The following is a 15,190-nucleotide window of genomic DNA, read 5'->3' as shown; positions in this document are numbered from 1 at the left end:
GTTTTTCTGCTGTGTGAAGCGTTTTTATTGGTGTCCTTTCCCTAAGCTGTTTGCTGTCAACAAGTTTGGCTTATTGCAAGGCATCATTTTCATCCTGTTCGTGGCCTTCTGGAAATTGAGGCTTTGCCTAGATTGAGATGATAATCTCTATTCTTTCCCATACTATTTTCTTCACTTCTAAAATTGGACCATTGTCTTTTATGTGGACGAGAAGATGGAGGCCTCTGAGGTGGGCAAGGAGTGAGTGGTTGGAGCCTGTGGGACGTGCCTTCTCCAGAGTCCCACCTGCACTCCTGAACCAGACACCCGGAGCAACTCTTATCTATGTTCCATGACAGTGGAAGGCACCCCATTCCTGGTAGTGTCCCTCAGGCTCGGCACACTTTCTCTGTAAAGGCCAGATAGTGAATATTACAGGTTTTGCCAGTGATACAGCCTCAGTTGCATCTATTCAACTCTGCCGTTGGGAGTGCAGAAGCAGCTATAGACAGTACATAAAAAATCAGCTTTGTTCCAATAAAACTTTATACAAAAGCAGGGGTGCCGGATTTGGCCCCTGGGCTGTGGTCTGTCTTCCCCTGCGTTGTAGACTTGGCCACTCTGACTAGAAGGTGGTGTTTGGTCTGTGAAATAGGCAGTGCCTCTGTGCGCAGGGACCTCGTGTGTGATATTACAGTTTTTCCAGACCCTGTGTATAGGGAGTGTCGTAATCGGACCCACTGTCACGGTACGTATAAATTTATATATATACATACACATGCACACTTTCTTTTATATTCTTTTTGAAGAACTTACCAAACTGGTGCATTTCTTAAACAAGGCATAGGTTGTTTTAAAGTCTGAATGGTATCCTGTGTTAAAAATAGTCTCTGGAATGAAAAAAAAATATATATATATATGTATGTGTATGTGTATGTGGGCTAGCACTTAATTCTTAAGGAGTGAAGGCAAAAATACCTCTGTTCCCTAAGTGCCATAAAAGCCAATGTCCATTCATTCAAAAATTGTTCACGTGCATGTCATATGCCAGTCCCTGTATGTGCGGGGCTCTGGAGATGCTTGTTGGAGACACACTGTCCTGCCTCTTGGAGCTTCCAGTCTAGCAGGCCAGGCTGACTTTGAATACAGTACCACAGATGTGTAAGTGTTACCAAGTAGAAGAGGTGCCAGGAAGCGTAATCATGGACTTAATCCACTCTGGGGTGTTGGGAAAGTGACATTTGGGCAGAGCGCTGGGTAGAAGTGAACTAGAGTGGGGAGAGGTCCCTCAGATGTGGAGTCAGGAAGAGTATCGTAGGAGTACTGTACCTTCTTTCCAGCTTACTGACAAAAATAGATGAAAGGACAGGACATAGAAAGGGCCTGGCAAGTCACCTTCAGGATTTAGGTGCTGTGGATTCACCGGCTCATAGGAAATGTAAGGAGTTCCAGCGTATCTGGAGAGTGGTGGGTGTGAGGAAGGGTGTGGTGTGAGGTGGAGCTGGGATGCAGGGTGGTGCCGCTCAGCACTGAGGATCTTGACGTGCCCAAGGGCAGCGGAAGCCGAAGCCGGGATTCTAAACTAAGGAGTGGCACAACTGATGGGTGTTTGGAAAATGCCCCTCTGGCTGTGGTGTGATGGCTTTGGAGGAACACAAGAGGGGAGGCAGGGAGAACGGGGGCTGTTGTGGCTATTGCAGTGGTGTTGTAGAGACATGGGCGGATTCAAGATGAAGTTCCCACGTGAGTCCACAGGGTGAGGTGATGGGTTAAAACGTTGTGGGGTGAGAATGAGGACCATGGCAGTGTTGTCACCGAGGTTTCTGCCAGGGCAGGTGCGCAGTACCTTCTCCTTGAGGTGAGGAATAGACGGGGGCGCAGGTTGGAGGAGTCAGGTGATCAGTTCTGGGTTGGACACATTGAATTTGAGATGGGGACATTGATTAGACAGTTGAATATGTGGGTCTGGAGCTCAGAATGGTCTCGACCACAGATACAAATTTAGGAATATCAGGTAATTAATGGTTGTTGTTCGGGTCCTTCCTGCTTGCTTCATTTTGGTCTTCTGATGACTACTCTGCCAGCAACTGAGAGGTGTAAAAACTAAATTTTAATTATTTGTTAAGTCAGAGTCCAAAAAAAATTTGAGGGGTTAGGTTTTTAAATTATCTGGAGATTTCATAGAGAATCTTGAGGGGGCCACAGTCAGTGATCAGGTGCAAAGCAGAGAAAAATGGTGCTAAAAGTTAAGTGACGGAACTTGTCCTGCTTTAGAAGCTGCCTAGCCCTTGAAAAAGCTGGGCAGCTTCTAAAGCAGGAAGGTGACTTAGAAGGAGGGTGGTGCCAGTGTTTTGTTAGGCTTTCCTGCCCTTTGTGGTGGATTTCACTCAGCTCCAGGAGCAAAGAGCTAGGAGAGAGCAGAGAACTAGCAGAGAGCTGTAAGGGGCCTGGTGGGGGCCAGCTCCCAGGTTATGGTGCTGGCAGGATACAGCCCCTGAGCCCCCGGGCCGTAGGCTCATGTTCATGGAGCTGACTGGTGTGGTGCTTCTTTTTTTTTTCATCCCCTACCATGTACGTAAAGTGACACGGCTTCTCATTGAACGATATCAGAGAGATTTTTGGATAAGGTGCATCTCCAAAAAGCATGACAACTACGTGATAGCCAGAGCAGCACAGGTGACCCCTAGCTGGTTTGGAGGATAGGATGCATGGCTTCTTTATTTTCCCTCTAAATATGATGTTTACTTCAGATTCATTTGATTCAAGGGGAGATAGCATCTTGAGTGTCATTTCATTATTTGATAACTTGTGTAACTCGTGGTCGGGGCCCTCAGTTTAGCCAGACCATGTTTTGATAGCTCTCCTCTATTGAACCCTTACCGGGGGCCAGGCACTGAGCAGGCTTGGATGCTTCTTTATGACATTATCGTATTTAATTATCACAACCACTCTTGAGACTTGCTCCTGCCCCAGTTTTAGAGGAGGAAGCTGCACTTGGAGAAGTCTAGTAAATTGCTCAGTCAGATGGCTACAAGGGGTTGAGCCTGAGTTCTGATCCAGGTCTGACTCCAAAAGTCATGCCCTAGCATGCTGACTTCATATTTATACATGTTTAGTGTAAAAAAGATGGATATAAAGATACAGGGAAGGAAGTGATGCTAAAACTAAGGTTGTGAGGAAGAGAGAACACAGCTTCTATCTATGAATTGTTCATGAATTGTTCATGGTATTAGCCTCTCATTTCAAGTAGACATTATCTTTCACGTAGGTTTTCTACATGCATTTAGATTACATCACTTTCAAACAGGCCATAAAACAGCTGTCTTCAGAGAGGCTTCCCTAAAAAGAGTAGAAATCTGAACACGCAGACCTAAAGCCTTTTCAAGCAGTCCTAGCCAATCTTTGGAATAGTTCTTGATAGCTGGCTTTCCTGAATCTGATGCTGCACTGGGTGTCTAGATTTGATTTTTCTCCTTTTATTTAACCTTCCAGCTTGAGCATAGCTATAATGAATTTATATTCTGCCTTATTTGAAAATGAATTTAAGGCAGCATACAAAGATACATAGACTATCAGTGGAGGAATTCTGAGTTGAGGGACACGTGTAGGAGGAATATAGTGCAGCCAGGATGGAGGGTAGTACATGAGATACAGACCATCATCATTTGCTAGATGTGGGCCACAGGTTTGGCTGAGCTAGGGCAGAAGCAGCATTAACTCTTCCCAGTTTTCTGAGAACTGAGATAAATTCTAGTGGATCCATATGCCCTTATAATAAATAGCTTGTTTTTCAAGCTGTTTCTTACCCCATGTCACTCTATGAACACCAATGGCATCACCCCAACTATGTCTCCTTAAAATAAAAGCAGTTGTAGGATCCAAACCAATGAGGTCTGGTTACTGAGCTCTCTGCAAAATCTAAAAATGTTTAGAGCTGCCAAAGGAATGGATGGCCCATGTGCTCTTCAGCCACTCAGTCTGCTGTGACTTAGATCTCATGCTGGATTTCGGGGAACAGTGAACTGGAACTTGCACCTTTTATAGTTGGGCTGGTCGAGTACGTCATCTGCCCAACAAACATCGGAGCTGAGAATATGGCTAGCGTGCTTTCCTGAAGTTGAAAGTCCTCAGATGCTGGTAGTGAGCAGAGGGCCCTCCTGTTTCCCCACAGAGGCAGGACTGAGGCAGTGCCAGGATTTCCCTCAGAATGAGCTGGGTAGTCGTCTTTTCAGGCTCGTGTATCTTAGGCCTCAATTTTTAGTGTCAGGGAGTTTGAATTGTACCTTCCTTCTGGTACATGATACAGACCTGTCTGCTCTGTCAGGCAGCCAGCCTGGGCTAAGGCAGATTTGTTCTCCAAGTTGGGTGGGGGGAAGTGAGTCTAGTTTCTAGATTTGTGTGTGTGTGGTCCCGCTGTAGAACAAGACCACTGGAGGAGGATGTTGAAAGCACTCAGTGTGCGTTGGATGAATAAGGGCGGTGCCTATAGAACATTCAGATGAAAATCTTAGTAGGCAATTGTAAAAGAGGGCCTAGAGCTTAGAAATCAGGAAAGGGAGAGACTTAGACGTTTTCAGGTTTCTAAAACTTAAAACTGAGAGTCAGGAGATGTGGGTCTAGAGGCTGCCAAGATGCCGTCCTGGGCCAGTCACTTTTCTAGGATTAGCAGCCCTTCTTTGTAAAACAATCGTAAACTGTTGATCCCACGGGCCTCTTTTGACTCTGAAAATTCATTCTAAAAAAAAAAAAACATTCTCTGAAAATTTGCTGGGCTGGTCTGTGTGGAGAAAAAGACCTTTTAGTAATGGTTTGGGGTATGTGGTATCTTGAAAGTACTGGTTTGTACGAATATCCTTCTTACTCTCCAAATCAGTGATGTACTGTATAGAGAATTAGAAATGGACCAGAGGCAGTCTCCCTAGATAAATCATTATTTGGTGTTAGGAATTGGTCACTCACCTCTGCTCCACCCCGTTTCCTTATTAAGTGAGCCTTATTTCTGGTAACCTTTATTTACCCTTACGTCTGTGAAGATGGAAGTCATGTGGCTGAGTCAGTGGAAACTCAAATGTGAGTGAGGTGTTTGATTTTTTTTCTTTTTTGTGTCCCAGAGCCACCTCTTTGGCAAATTTCAAGTTGATAGTGTATAAACAAGGTGCAAGAGGCACATGTGAAAGCCTGGGAGCTTGTAGGGGAGAGCATGAGTACTGCCTGCCTCCTGGTAGACTATGCTGCCCTCTAGTGGTAGCTGCTTTTCATCCATATGCTGCAGAATTGAATATTTCCCTGCTTTGGAATGAGTTTCCAATGGTTAAACCACCTTCACTCCCACTCCCTTTCTTGGAATATATGGATAAGGCCTGTATTTTAATGGTGTATTAGTTTCCCGAGGCTGCTGTAACAAATTAGCACAAACTTTAGTGGCTTAAAACATTTATTCTATCACAGTACAGAAGGCCAGAAGTTTGGAATCCGGGTGTTGATGCAGCTGCATTCCCTCTGGATGCTCTAGGGGTGAATCTCTTGTCTCTTCCACCTTCTGATGCCATCGACATTCCTTATGGCTGCATCATTCTAGTTTCTGCTTCTGTGGTCACATTGCCTCTTCTGTCTGTCTCTATTTCTCTTATAAGGATACTTGTATAGTATTTAGGGCCTATGGATAATCCAGATGATCTCATCTCAAGATTTAATTACATCTGCAAAGACCCTTTTTCTTTTCCAAGTTAGGTCACATTCTTCTTTCCAGGGATTTGGTGTGGATATGTCTTTGGGAGACCACATTCAACCCACTACAGGTGGTTAGTGCTGTTTCTGTCCATTTTCTCTGGATGTTTAAATTCCCACTGCGTCTAACTCTGTCCTTCGTAAACCAGTGTTCCCTTCCATTCCAGGTGGTGGCTGTGTGGAATGGCACCAAGGCCCACCAAGGGTGCTGCTCAGTTACATAGCTGCTTCCTTATTTGTGTTGAGTGTTGATTGTATTATTTTCAAATAGCCATTTAGTATTCTTAATGATGAAAAATTAATTATAGCAAAGATTTTGAGTAATGTTAAAGTTTTGCAAAAAAATGGAGGACTTGACAGCTTAAACTGCACTTAACTAGGCTTACAGGACATTAGCAGTAACATTTCATTTTGCAAAATAATAAAATGAAGAATTCCTTTTTAAGGATTTCTTTTTAAGGCTATCTTTAATTGTTTCTTTTCATTTCTTTGCAGGTCTTTTAGATAACCCTGAGCTTCGTGTGGTCCTTGTATTTGGCTATAATTGCTGTAAAGTGGGAGCCAATAATTATCTGCAGCATGTAGTGAGCACTTTCAGTGATATGAATGTCATCTTGGCTGGAGGCCAGGTGGACAACCTGGCATCGCTGACCTCTGAAAAGTATGTCTGATGTGCTTCTGATTTCTTCTGCACATCGTGGGAAATGTTCTCATGGGAAGTGTTTGGGTTTTTAAAAAACATGCTTAAAGAATTGCTAATAGTTAATTCCGTTTTGCAATAGACATAGGTTGAGGGGCTCACACAATGTAATTCTGCTTATCTTTGAAGAATGAAATTTATATATGTTATCCTTTAAGAACTTAGTTGGACTTATACTCTCCTCAAAATTGACTTTCAACATTGTCTACTGAGCTCCCTTGACAGCTCTGTACTCTGTAACTGCAATACAGTAAGTCCCCTACATAACGAACCTTCAAGTTGCAAAACTTCTGTGCGTTTGCATGTCCAATCATGTAAATTAGTTCACGTGACTGGCATACATTGTCACATGCGTGCATCCTCTACAGGTGGTTATGCTTTTGTGTACTGTACAGTACTGTATAGAGTACAGTAGTACAGTATCTTTAATTAAAGCCCAGGATGTCCGGAAGCAAGCATAAAAGCAGCGGTGATGTAGCTGATAGTGCTAAGAAACGCCAAGCGAAAAGAACTGAGAGAGCGGAGCGAGGCAAAAAGATGGTAGACGTCGCTCATTATCATCACATGAATCGTTCAACCATTGGCACGATTCTAAAGAACAAGGACAAGAACATGTGAAGTCTGCTGTGCCGGTGATGTTGACAATATTATTGAAGAAGTGTGGAAAAGTGATGGAGGAGATGGAGAAGCATCTCAGTGTGTGGATGCAGGATCAGCCTCAGTGTCGAGTCCCGCTCAGCTTAATGCTGATTCAAGAGAGAGCTAAGAGCCTTTATGAAAACTTGAAGAAGAAACATGGCAAAGAATCAGAGGGCACATCTTTTAATGCCAGCCACGGCTGGCTTCATTGGTGCAAGACTAGAGTCAACCTTCATGATGTAAAAGTAAGTGGTGAGGTAGCGAGTGAAGATATGGTAGCTGCCCGGGAATTTCCTGAAATGCTTCGAGAAATTACTGATGAAGGCACGTATTTACCTGAGCAGGTTTTTAATGTGGATGAGACTGTACTGGAAGAGGATGCCAGACCGAAGTTACATCAGTAAAGAGGAAAAGTTGATGCCAGGCTCTAAACAGCAAAGCATAAGCTAACTCTGTTGTTTGGTGGCAGTGTTTCCAGCGATATGAAACTGAAGACTCTCTTAGTTTATCATTCAGAGAACCCAAGAGCCCTTAAAAACATAGCCAGGGGCTCTATTCCTGTTGTGTGGAAGAGTAACCCCAAAGCCTGGATTACATAGGCCATTTTCCAGGACAGGTTTGTCCACCACTTTATCCTGAAGGTAGAGAAATACTGCTTGGAGAAGGACGTCCCGTTCAGCATTCCTTTGCTGCTTGACAGTGCTCTGGGCCACCCCCCCATTCACAGACAGCTTTCATCCCACGTCAGAGTAGTGCATCTGCCACTGAATACAATGTCTCTCATCCAACCTATGGACCAGGGAGTTATAATGACTTTCAAGAAATATTATTTATGTCACACTTTTCGTCAGGCAGTAAAGGCAAGTGACAAATCAGGAACAACCTTGTGACACTTTTGGGAGGACTATAACATATACAAGGCCATGAGAAACATTGACCTTGCTTGGTGTGAGGTTACGGCCGTCACCATGAATGGGGTTTGGAAGAACCTTTGTTCATGACTTTTGTGGATTTGAGAAGGTGGATGAGGAATCCAAAGAGGTCTTCAGCAACTTAGTGACCCTCAGCGAGAAGCTGGAGCTAGGTCTGCAAGAGGACGACTTCATTGAACTCCTTGCTGTGCAACATGAGGAGCTTACTAATGAAGACCTGATGGAATTGGGGGCCCAGAGAAAGGGCACAGAGAAACAAGAGGAGGAAGTAACTGAAGAACCGAAGAGATTCACGACACAGGAAATGGCGAGGGGATTTTCTTTATTTGAGGAGGCACTGTTAACTTTTTGAGGCATAGGACCCGGACGTAAAATGGTACACAAAGGTTGTAGCAACTGTTCAGAATGCCATCCAGTGCTACCGTGTCATCTGTGACGAGAAAAAAAGAGCTACTACCCAGACATCACTTTTTCAAGACGGTAGATAGAACTGAATCCAGCAAGGAACCAGAACCTGTGCCATTTGCGTCAGGCGTGAGTGAAATTGCAGCTTCCCTCCATCTCCTAGAGCGATCCGATCCTTCAGCTCTACCATCTCCCACCTCCTCTTCCTCCTTCAGTCAGTATCTGTTCTTGCCTGTTCACTGGATGCTAGCCCCAGTATGCCAGCTGTTGTACTGTACTACTGTACTTTTCAAGGTACTGTACTGTAAGATTAGAAATGTTTTATTTTTTGTTTTTTATGTATTATTTGTGTGAAAAGTATTATAAACCTATTACAGTACAGTACTATATAGCCGATTGTGTTAGGTGGGTACCTCAGCTAACTTTGTTGGACTTAACTAACAAATTGGACTTAAGAACATGCTCTCGGAACGGAACTTGTTCGTATGTAGGGGACTTGTTCGTACGCAGGGGACTTCGTATGGTTCATATGTATGTCACTTCCTCTCTGGCTCTGTTTTCCTCCTCTAAAGGAAATGCGTGGTTCAACAGTACATCTTTATGGTAAAACTTCTCAGAGCCTCTAATACTGTGCTCAGTACTTTGGATCTTTTAGAGGGAGGGGGAATATTATTACCTGTGGCCCTTCTTAAATCTGTTTGGCCACAAAACCTTTTGTCCATGGAGCATCTTGCAGGCTGACTGGTATTACTTGGCACACATTTTTGGAAATACTGTACTAGATCTTTTTTTTTTAACATCTTTATTAGAGTATAATTGATTTAGAATATTGTGTTAGTTTCTGCTGTAGAGCAAAGTGAATCAGTTATACATATACATATATCTACTCTTTTAGATTCTTTTCCCATATAGGTCATTACAGAGTATTGAGTAGAGTTCCCTGTGCTATACAGTAGGTCCTTATTATCTACATTGTATATAGTAGTGTGTATATGCCAGTTCCAATCTCCCAATTTATCCCCCCACCCCCGCTTCCCCCTTGGTAACAGTAAGTTTGTTTTCTACATCTGTGGCTCTATTTCTGTTTTGTACATAAGTTCATTTGTACCATTTTTTTAGATTCCACATATAGCAATATTACTTGGCACATGTTATTGGAAATACTGTACTAGATCTTTTGAAAGGCTTTTTCAAGCTCAAAAATGATGCATCTTTCATTTTATTATTAGGGCTTTTGTTTTCAAAGATAAAAAATATTTGCTCTTCTATCTTAAACCATTACTCCTTTTCCATTTCCAATGAAAGTATGTAGTATTTTGAGTTTGAGCTAATTAAGTGGGCATAAATATCAGCTGTTTCCAAAAGCAAGAAAATGAGACACCCCCCCCCACCCCCATCCTCCAGATGTTTCCTGCAAGCACTATTATTTGTTTCTCTCTATATTTGTGTTTAGTATTTGGATCCTAGAGTGGTGACATGGAGACACACTGTTAGAGATCAGTATCATTAAGAGCAGCTTAAATCGTCCCAGTCATCATCTCCCTCCTGGTAGTCAGCACTGATGGATCAGGGAAAGCAGGTAGCTAAGTTGAGTTCCCTGGAACCTGAGGAAGAAGGGAGGAAAGCCAACTGCACTGAACTCTAAGCACTGGATTTCATGCATAAGTATACCTGATTCTTGTTAGCTATCTGTGGGTTATTTCTCCTTTTGCCTAATTTTCCTTATTGTCTTTGCTTTTACTTTGAAATTATATACAGATAGGGCAATGGCAATTTAACATACAGTTGATTTTTGAAATGCAGCTCACTCAGACATATAACTGAGGTGCTAGCCTGTTAGCATGGCTGTCTGTATATAATCTACTCTTTATACCTAATATGGGAAATATACCCTCAACAATCATTACCTCTTACATGACACATTAATTTTAACGTGGTCTTTACATTGTGTCATGGAGTAAGGGAAGCCATTGAGTAAATCAGTGCTCCATGTTAATGGTGTCCAGATAGGAGCCCCGCTCCCTCCAAAAAAAGGTGAATAATTCTTTTTAGGCAGGAGACTCGTGTTGCAGTTGTATACCAAAGAGGAAATGTAATAAGGTTAAAGGAACAGCAGCAGACTTCAGAAGATGGATTCTGCCCCTCAGAAACTGGTTTTGCCACTAGTTAGCCTTAAGTTGCTCAGCGCTTAAGCTTTTTAAGTCTTAGTTTCTTGTTAACCCAATGAATCCTGCCCATTTCGTAAACTCTGATAGAAATGTTAGGTACTTACTTGGTTTTCCCCCGATGGGTGTTCACTGTATTATGCTTTACAACTTTATTGGCATTTTATTTTTATTTTCTGTAGTAACCATAAAATATTTCATTAAAAAAAAATACCAGGCAAATAGAAACAAAAAGAAAATGTATGATTTTACCTTCAGATTAAGCTAAATTATCAGGTCAAAGCAATAAATAAGACACAGCAATATAGTCTATTCCTTTATGGACCAAACAGTATAGAGCTTAAAACTTCTGGAATTATGGGTTCTTAATAAAATTATCCTCCATGATTGAATATTTAATACACCTCTTTTAGAATTTGACAGCTGAGGTAGGGGAGAAAAGATACCAAAGAGGTAAATAATACCAAAAGCTTTAATACATATCATAGTATATATGCATAAAACTGTAAGATTCCTTTTTCAGGGAAGTGAGAAAGGTAAGAATACTCTGTACCCTTCTAAAACTCAGGTTGGATTTTAGAAATCTTTGTGGAGATGATGCATTTGCCCCTTTGTATCTGTGACTGAGGAAATGGTTGCTTTCTTCTCCGTAGATCTGCCTTCTGCATTCTTTTAATATATTAATTTCAGTAGTTTAATTTTTAACCCTTATTACAGTCCTCTGATCAGGGAGAGAAAGCCTCAGACTAACTGTAGACTGAGGCAGCACTTCCCAACCAATGAATCAGGAGGATTTTTCTTTTATACTGTAAATTTGAATGGTGTTTCATGATATATTGCCACTTTTCTAATTTAATTTTCTAGGAACCCTCTGGATATTGATGCCACCGGTGTGGTTGGACTGTCATTTAGTGGACATCGTATCCAGAGTGCCACAGTGCTTCTCAATGAGGATGTCAATGACGAGAAGACTGCTGAGGCTGCGATGCAGCGCCTCAAAGCAGCCAACATTCCAGAGCAGAATACCATTGGCTTCATGTTTGCGTGTGTTGGTAGGGGCTTTCAGTATTATAGAGACAAGGGGAATGTGGAGGCTGATGCATTTAGAAAGTTTTTTCCTAGTGTTCCTTTATTTGGCTTCTTTGGAAATGGAGAAATTGGATGTGATCGCATAGTCACTGGAAACTTTATATTGAAGAAATGTAATGAGGTAAAGGATGATGATCTATTTCACAGCTATACAACAATAATGGCACTAATTCATCTTGGGTCATCTAAATAAAGCCACCTGTAAAGTGGCTTTCACAATGTATAACTTTTGGGCTCTGTCTTTTCCAGAAAATGGAAACTTGGGATATGTATATTACAAACAAAAAACTTTATATGTATCTGTTTTGTAGCTTTGACATTCTGAAGATTATTTAGTAGTTTTTAATATATTAGGTGAAGGACAAGTTTGTACATGATGTAATGCAAGACCGGGAGTTGAGAGCTTTTGCATCAGGCACAAGTGAACCAATTATGGCTATACTGCACCAGATATGTAGCTGCTGTGTGATAGGACTTTAAATAGTCTTCTGCATAGGAAGACTGAAAAAGGATTCATCAACAGAAAGGAGATTTAAGACATTCCATGACTACCTCTGCAATGTTAGATGATCTTTCAGCAGACTCATGAAGATATTTTTCTCCCTTAAATAAAGGAGAAAAATACACAGATGGCTTGGGAAATTTTTCTCTGCTTTACAATTTTACCATTTTTTTCCGAAGCTGTAACAAATTGCTGACTTTTTACTTATTTGATAAATGTTAAAGAACTATTTTTGTTTTAGTACTCTAAAGTTGCTTAGTCAAATAAATTGCCAAGACTAATCAGTATTTTATTACCTTATAAGGAAAAAAATTTTCCTTTCCCCTCAATAAAGAAATTGCAACAGAAAATTCTTTTTTTCACCTACTTCTATGTAACTAATTGGCAGATGAGACAATTACATCACCTTATTTCGGTTTTATACCAATAAAACATACCTTGGAAACTCAGATAGCTGTGTACTTCATTGCTTTTAGTGAGTGAGTGAAGGAATCCTTTAGAAAAGAAAACCCAGAATAATGGTATTTGTTAGTTAGCAAATCCTGGCATATTTCCAGTAAAATGTTTTTCAAGTTTAAATTTCTCATTATGTAAATATCAAAATGAAATCTGTGTAGAGAAAACCAGTTTCCCCCCCAATAGCCATTCTTTCCTTTTCACACAGTCATAAAACCTTTGATTTTCAGCTAGGCACATGCACACCAGAATAAAGACTACATCCTTGTCTCCCTTGCAAGTATGACTGTTCTGGCTGGTGAAATGTGAGGGAAATGATAACGTGTCCTTTAAAACAGACTGTTTTTTTTTTTTTTTTTTTTTGCCTTTTTTCGATCCTTTTGCTTAGAAGTGTATATGATTGTGAGCCATCTTAGACTCTACAGAAGAGGCAGTGCTCTATTGTGGAAGCGATCACACAGAATGATCCTAGGTTGCCATACAGTTTTGTTGACGTGCTACCATTACTGATTTGGACTGCCTATCTCCAGAGTGTTTTACAAGACAGAAATTAACATAATTCTTGCCTAAGGCACTTGTTTTTTTCCAGGTCTTTGTTACAGGATATCTGTATTAGCATATTCTAATACAGTATGATATAATATATGGCACTTTTGTAATAGTGGTTTTAATGGGATAGAAGAAAACTTGCAAGGTAAGTGAAATCAAATATATTAACAACATTCCTGCTTTTTTTTTTTTTTTTTTTTTTTTTTTTTTGCGGTATGTGGGCCTCTCACTGTTGTGGCTTCTCCTTTTGTGGAGCACAGGCTCCAGATGCGCAGGCTCAGCGGCCATGGCTCACGGGCCCAGCCATTCCGCGGCATGTGGGATCTTCCCGGACCGGGGCACGAACCCGTGTCCCCTGCATCGGCAGGCGGACTCTCAACCACTGCACCAGGGAAGCCCCTGCTTTTCTATTTTTAATCACTTTTTTTAAACCAATTTTTACTTCAAAAGATTTTTTTTCTTGCTGTTTATTTATATAAATGATAAAAATACTTAAAAGTTTCTTTAATTTATGGTTATACTCAATCTTAGTTCCTGAAGAAAGTCCAAAGAAAAGTTTGATTGCCATAGAACTTTTAATCTGTGAATATTAATATTTAGCCATTTTTATTTATTAACTCTTCTATTATTTGACATTGGTACCCATTATCAAGTAGAGAATATCTCAAAATTTAAGTCCTTGGTTATGCTTACATAGCATATAAGGAAAATACTTTGTAAATTTTCTTTGTCCTTGATATTAACCAGAGTTGACTGAACAGTAGAGGAAAAAAGATTTTGAAAATGGAAATATGAACAAAATGCACCTGGTTGAATGAACTGTTTTATTTTTTTCAAATTAATACATAAAATGTTTTATTACTACTCAAAGGAGAGTCTGCTGCAAGGTCATTTCATACAGTATTCGAGGTTAATATATGGCTCCTTTTTATAGCTGAGACTTTGGAGCTTGTTAGGAACAGTAAATTCATTTGGCCACAAGATTGTAACCCTGGTGCAAAATAGAAAGGGAAGAAGTTGAACCAATTGAAGGAGTAGTACTGATGAAAACAAAAGTTATTGGCCCTGCCTCTCAGAGGCTTTGACATTTCTGTGGAAGTTGGGGGGGGGGGATGATAATTTAACCAAAGTTAAAACAATTTATTATGGTTTTGAAAGGCTTGTCTTAAAAGCAGGCATTAAAGAAAAAGTTACTGTTTCAGCTAAAAACATAATTCCTAGAAATGGCAACTGTTGTAGTTATTTGTGAAACTGGAAAAATGATCACATGAAAAAGCTGACATGAGCACAAAAAGAGAAGATGTACCCTTACTGTTTTCTTTACAATACTGAGCTGTCTTCTATCAAGTGACAAGGATAGGATAGTTTAATCAAGGTGTTTAAAAAATATTGATTTCCTTAATGTGCTTTCAAAGCAGAATCCTTCTGCAGCTACAATTTGCCTTGTTAAAGGCTGCTTCAAAGGAATAAACTCCTTGAAATGCCAAGTAGCAATATAAAAAAGAGTAAGGAAGCTTGGAATTAAGATCTCAAAACAGACACCCTACACATTGTTATAATTAATAGTCTGTGAGCTAGAGTAATGAAGGAGGTCCAGAAGGCCAGTTCACTACTGTAATTAATTCTCAACTTTGCTTAAACCTGCATCATTGGTAAATAAAACAACTTTTCAACCTAGTAAGAGAAGCCAAACAGCAAGAGTTTTGCCACTAATTTATATTACAAACTTAACACAATGAACATGCAAAGAATGTAAAATAAACGTTTACAAATCTGAGAATTTCCTAGGCATTCTGCAGAAATTTTTGAGAAAAAAAATCTACTTCTGTCATTTTGTGCCCAGTCTAACCCATTTGAGCACCACCATAAATTCCATTTTAATGAAAACAGAAGACTAAATCCTCTTGATTTGAAATTGAGATTTTAGATGACTGACTTGGTTTTCATTTGTAGAAAGGGAATGAGTCTGCTTAATGAAAATCCTAAAATAACAAAACATAGTATTAGTAATAAATAACATCTTTGTTAAATAAACAAAACTAATACA

At 40.5% G+C, this 15,190-nt stretch overlaps 2 protein-coding genes across 10 annotated transcripts in view; one reads left to right on the top strand and one right to left on the bottom strand.

Moving 5' to 3' along the window:
• FBXO22 (F-box protein 22) overlaps positions 1–12,587 on the top strand; it is a 30,273-nt gene extending 17,686 nt beyond the window's left edge. Inside the window, exons 6-7 of the mRNA XM_019951030.3 lie at positions 6,202–6,367; positions 11,412–12,587. Coding sequence (XP_019806589.2) covers positions 6,202–6,367; positions 11,412–11,829 — 584 coding nt within the window. The 3' untranslated portion in view covers positions 11,830–12,587. The remainder of the gene's footprint in view (positions 1–6,201; positions 6,368–11,411) is intronic.
• A 1,361-nt stretch (positions 12,588–13,948) lies between these two features.
• NRG4 (neuregulin 4) overlaps positions 13,949–15,190 on the bottom strand; it is a 127,277-nt gene continuing 126,035 nt past the window's right edge. For all 9 annotated transcript variants that reach the window (XM_073801296.1, XM_073801300.1, XM_073801295.1 and 6 more), the window contains one exon: positions 13,949–15,125. In XM_073801296.1, coding sequence (XP_073657397.1) covers positions 15,038–15,125 — 88 coding nt within the window. In that variant the 3' untranslated portion in view covers positions 13,949–15,037. The remainder of the gene's footprint in view (positions 15,126–15,190) is intronic.

Source organism: Tursiops truncatus, chromosome 2, assembly GCF_011762595.2.
Source record: "Tursiops truncatus isolate mTurTru1 chromosome 2, mTurTru1.mat.Y, whole genome shotgun sequence".
NCBI lineage: Eukaryota > Metazoa > Chordata > Mammalia > Artiodactyla > Delphinidae > Tursiops > Tursiops truncatus.
This window is presented reverse-complemented; position numbering and strand designations above follow the sequence as displayed.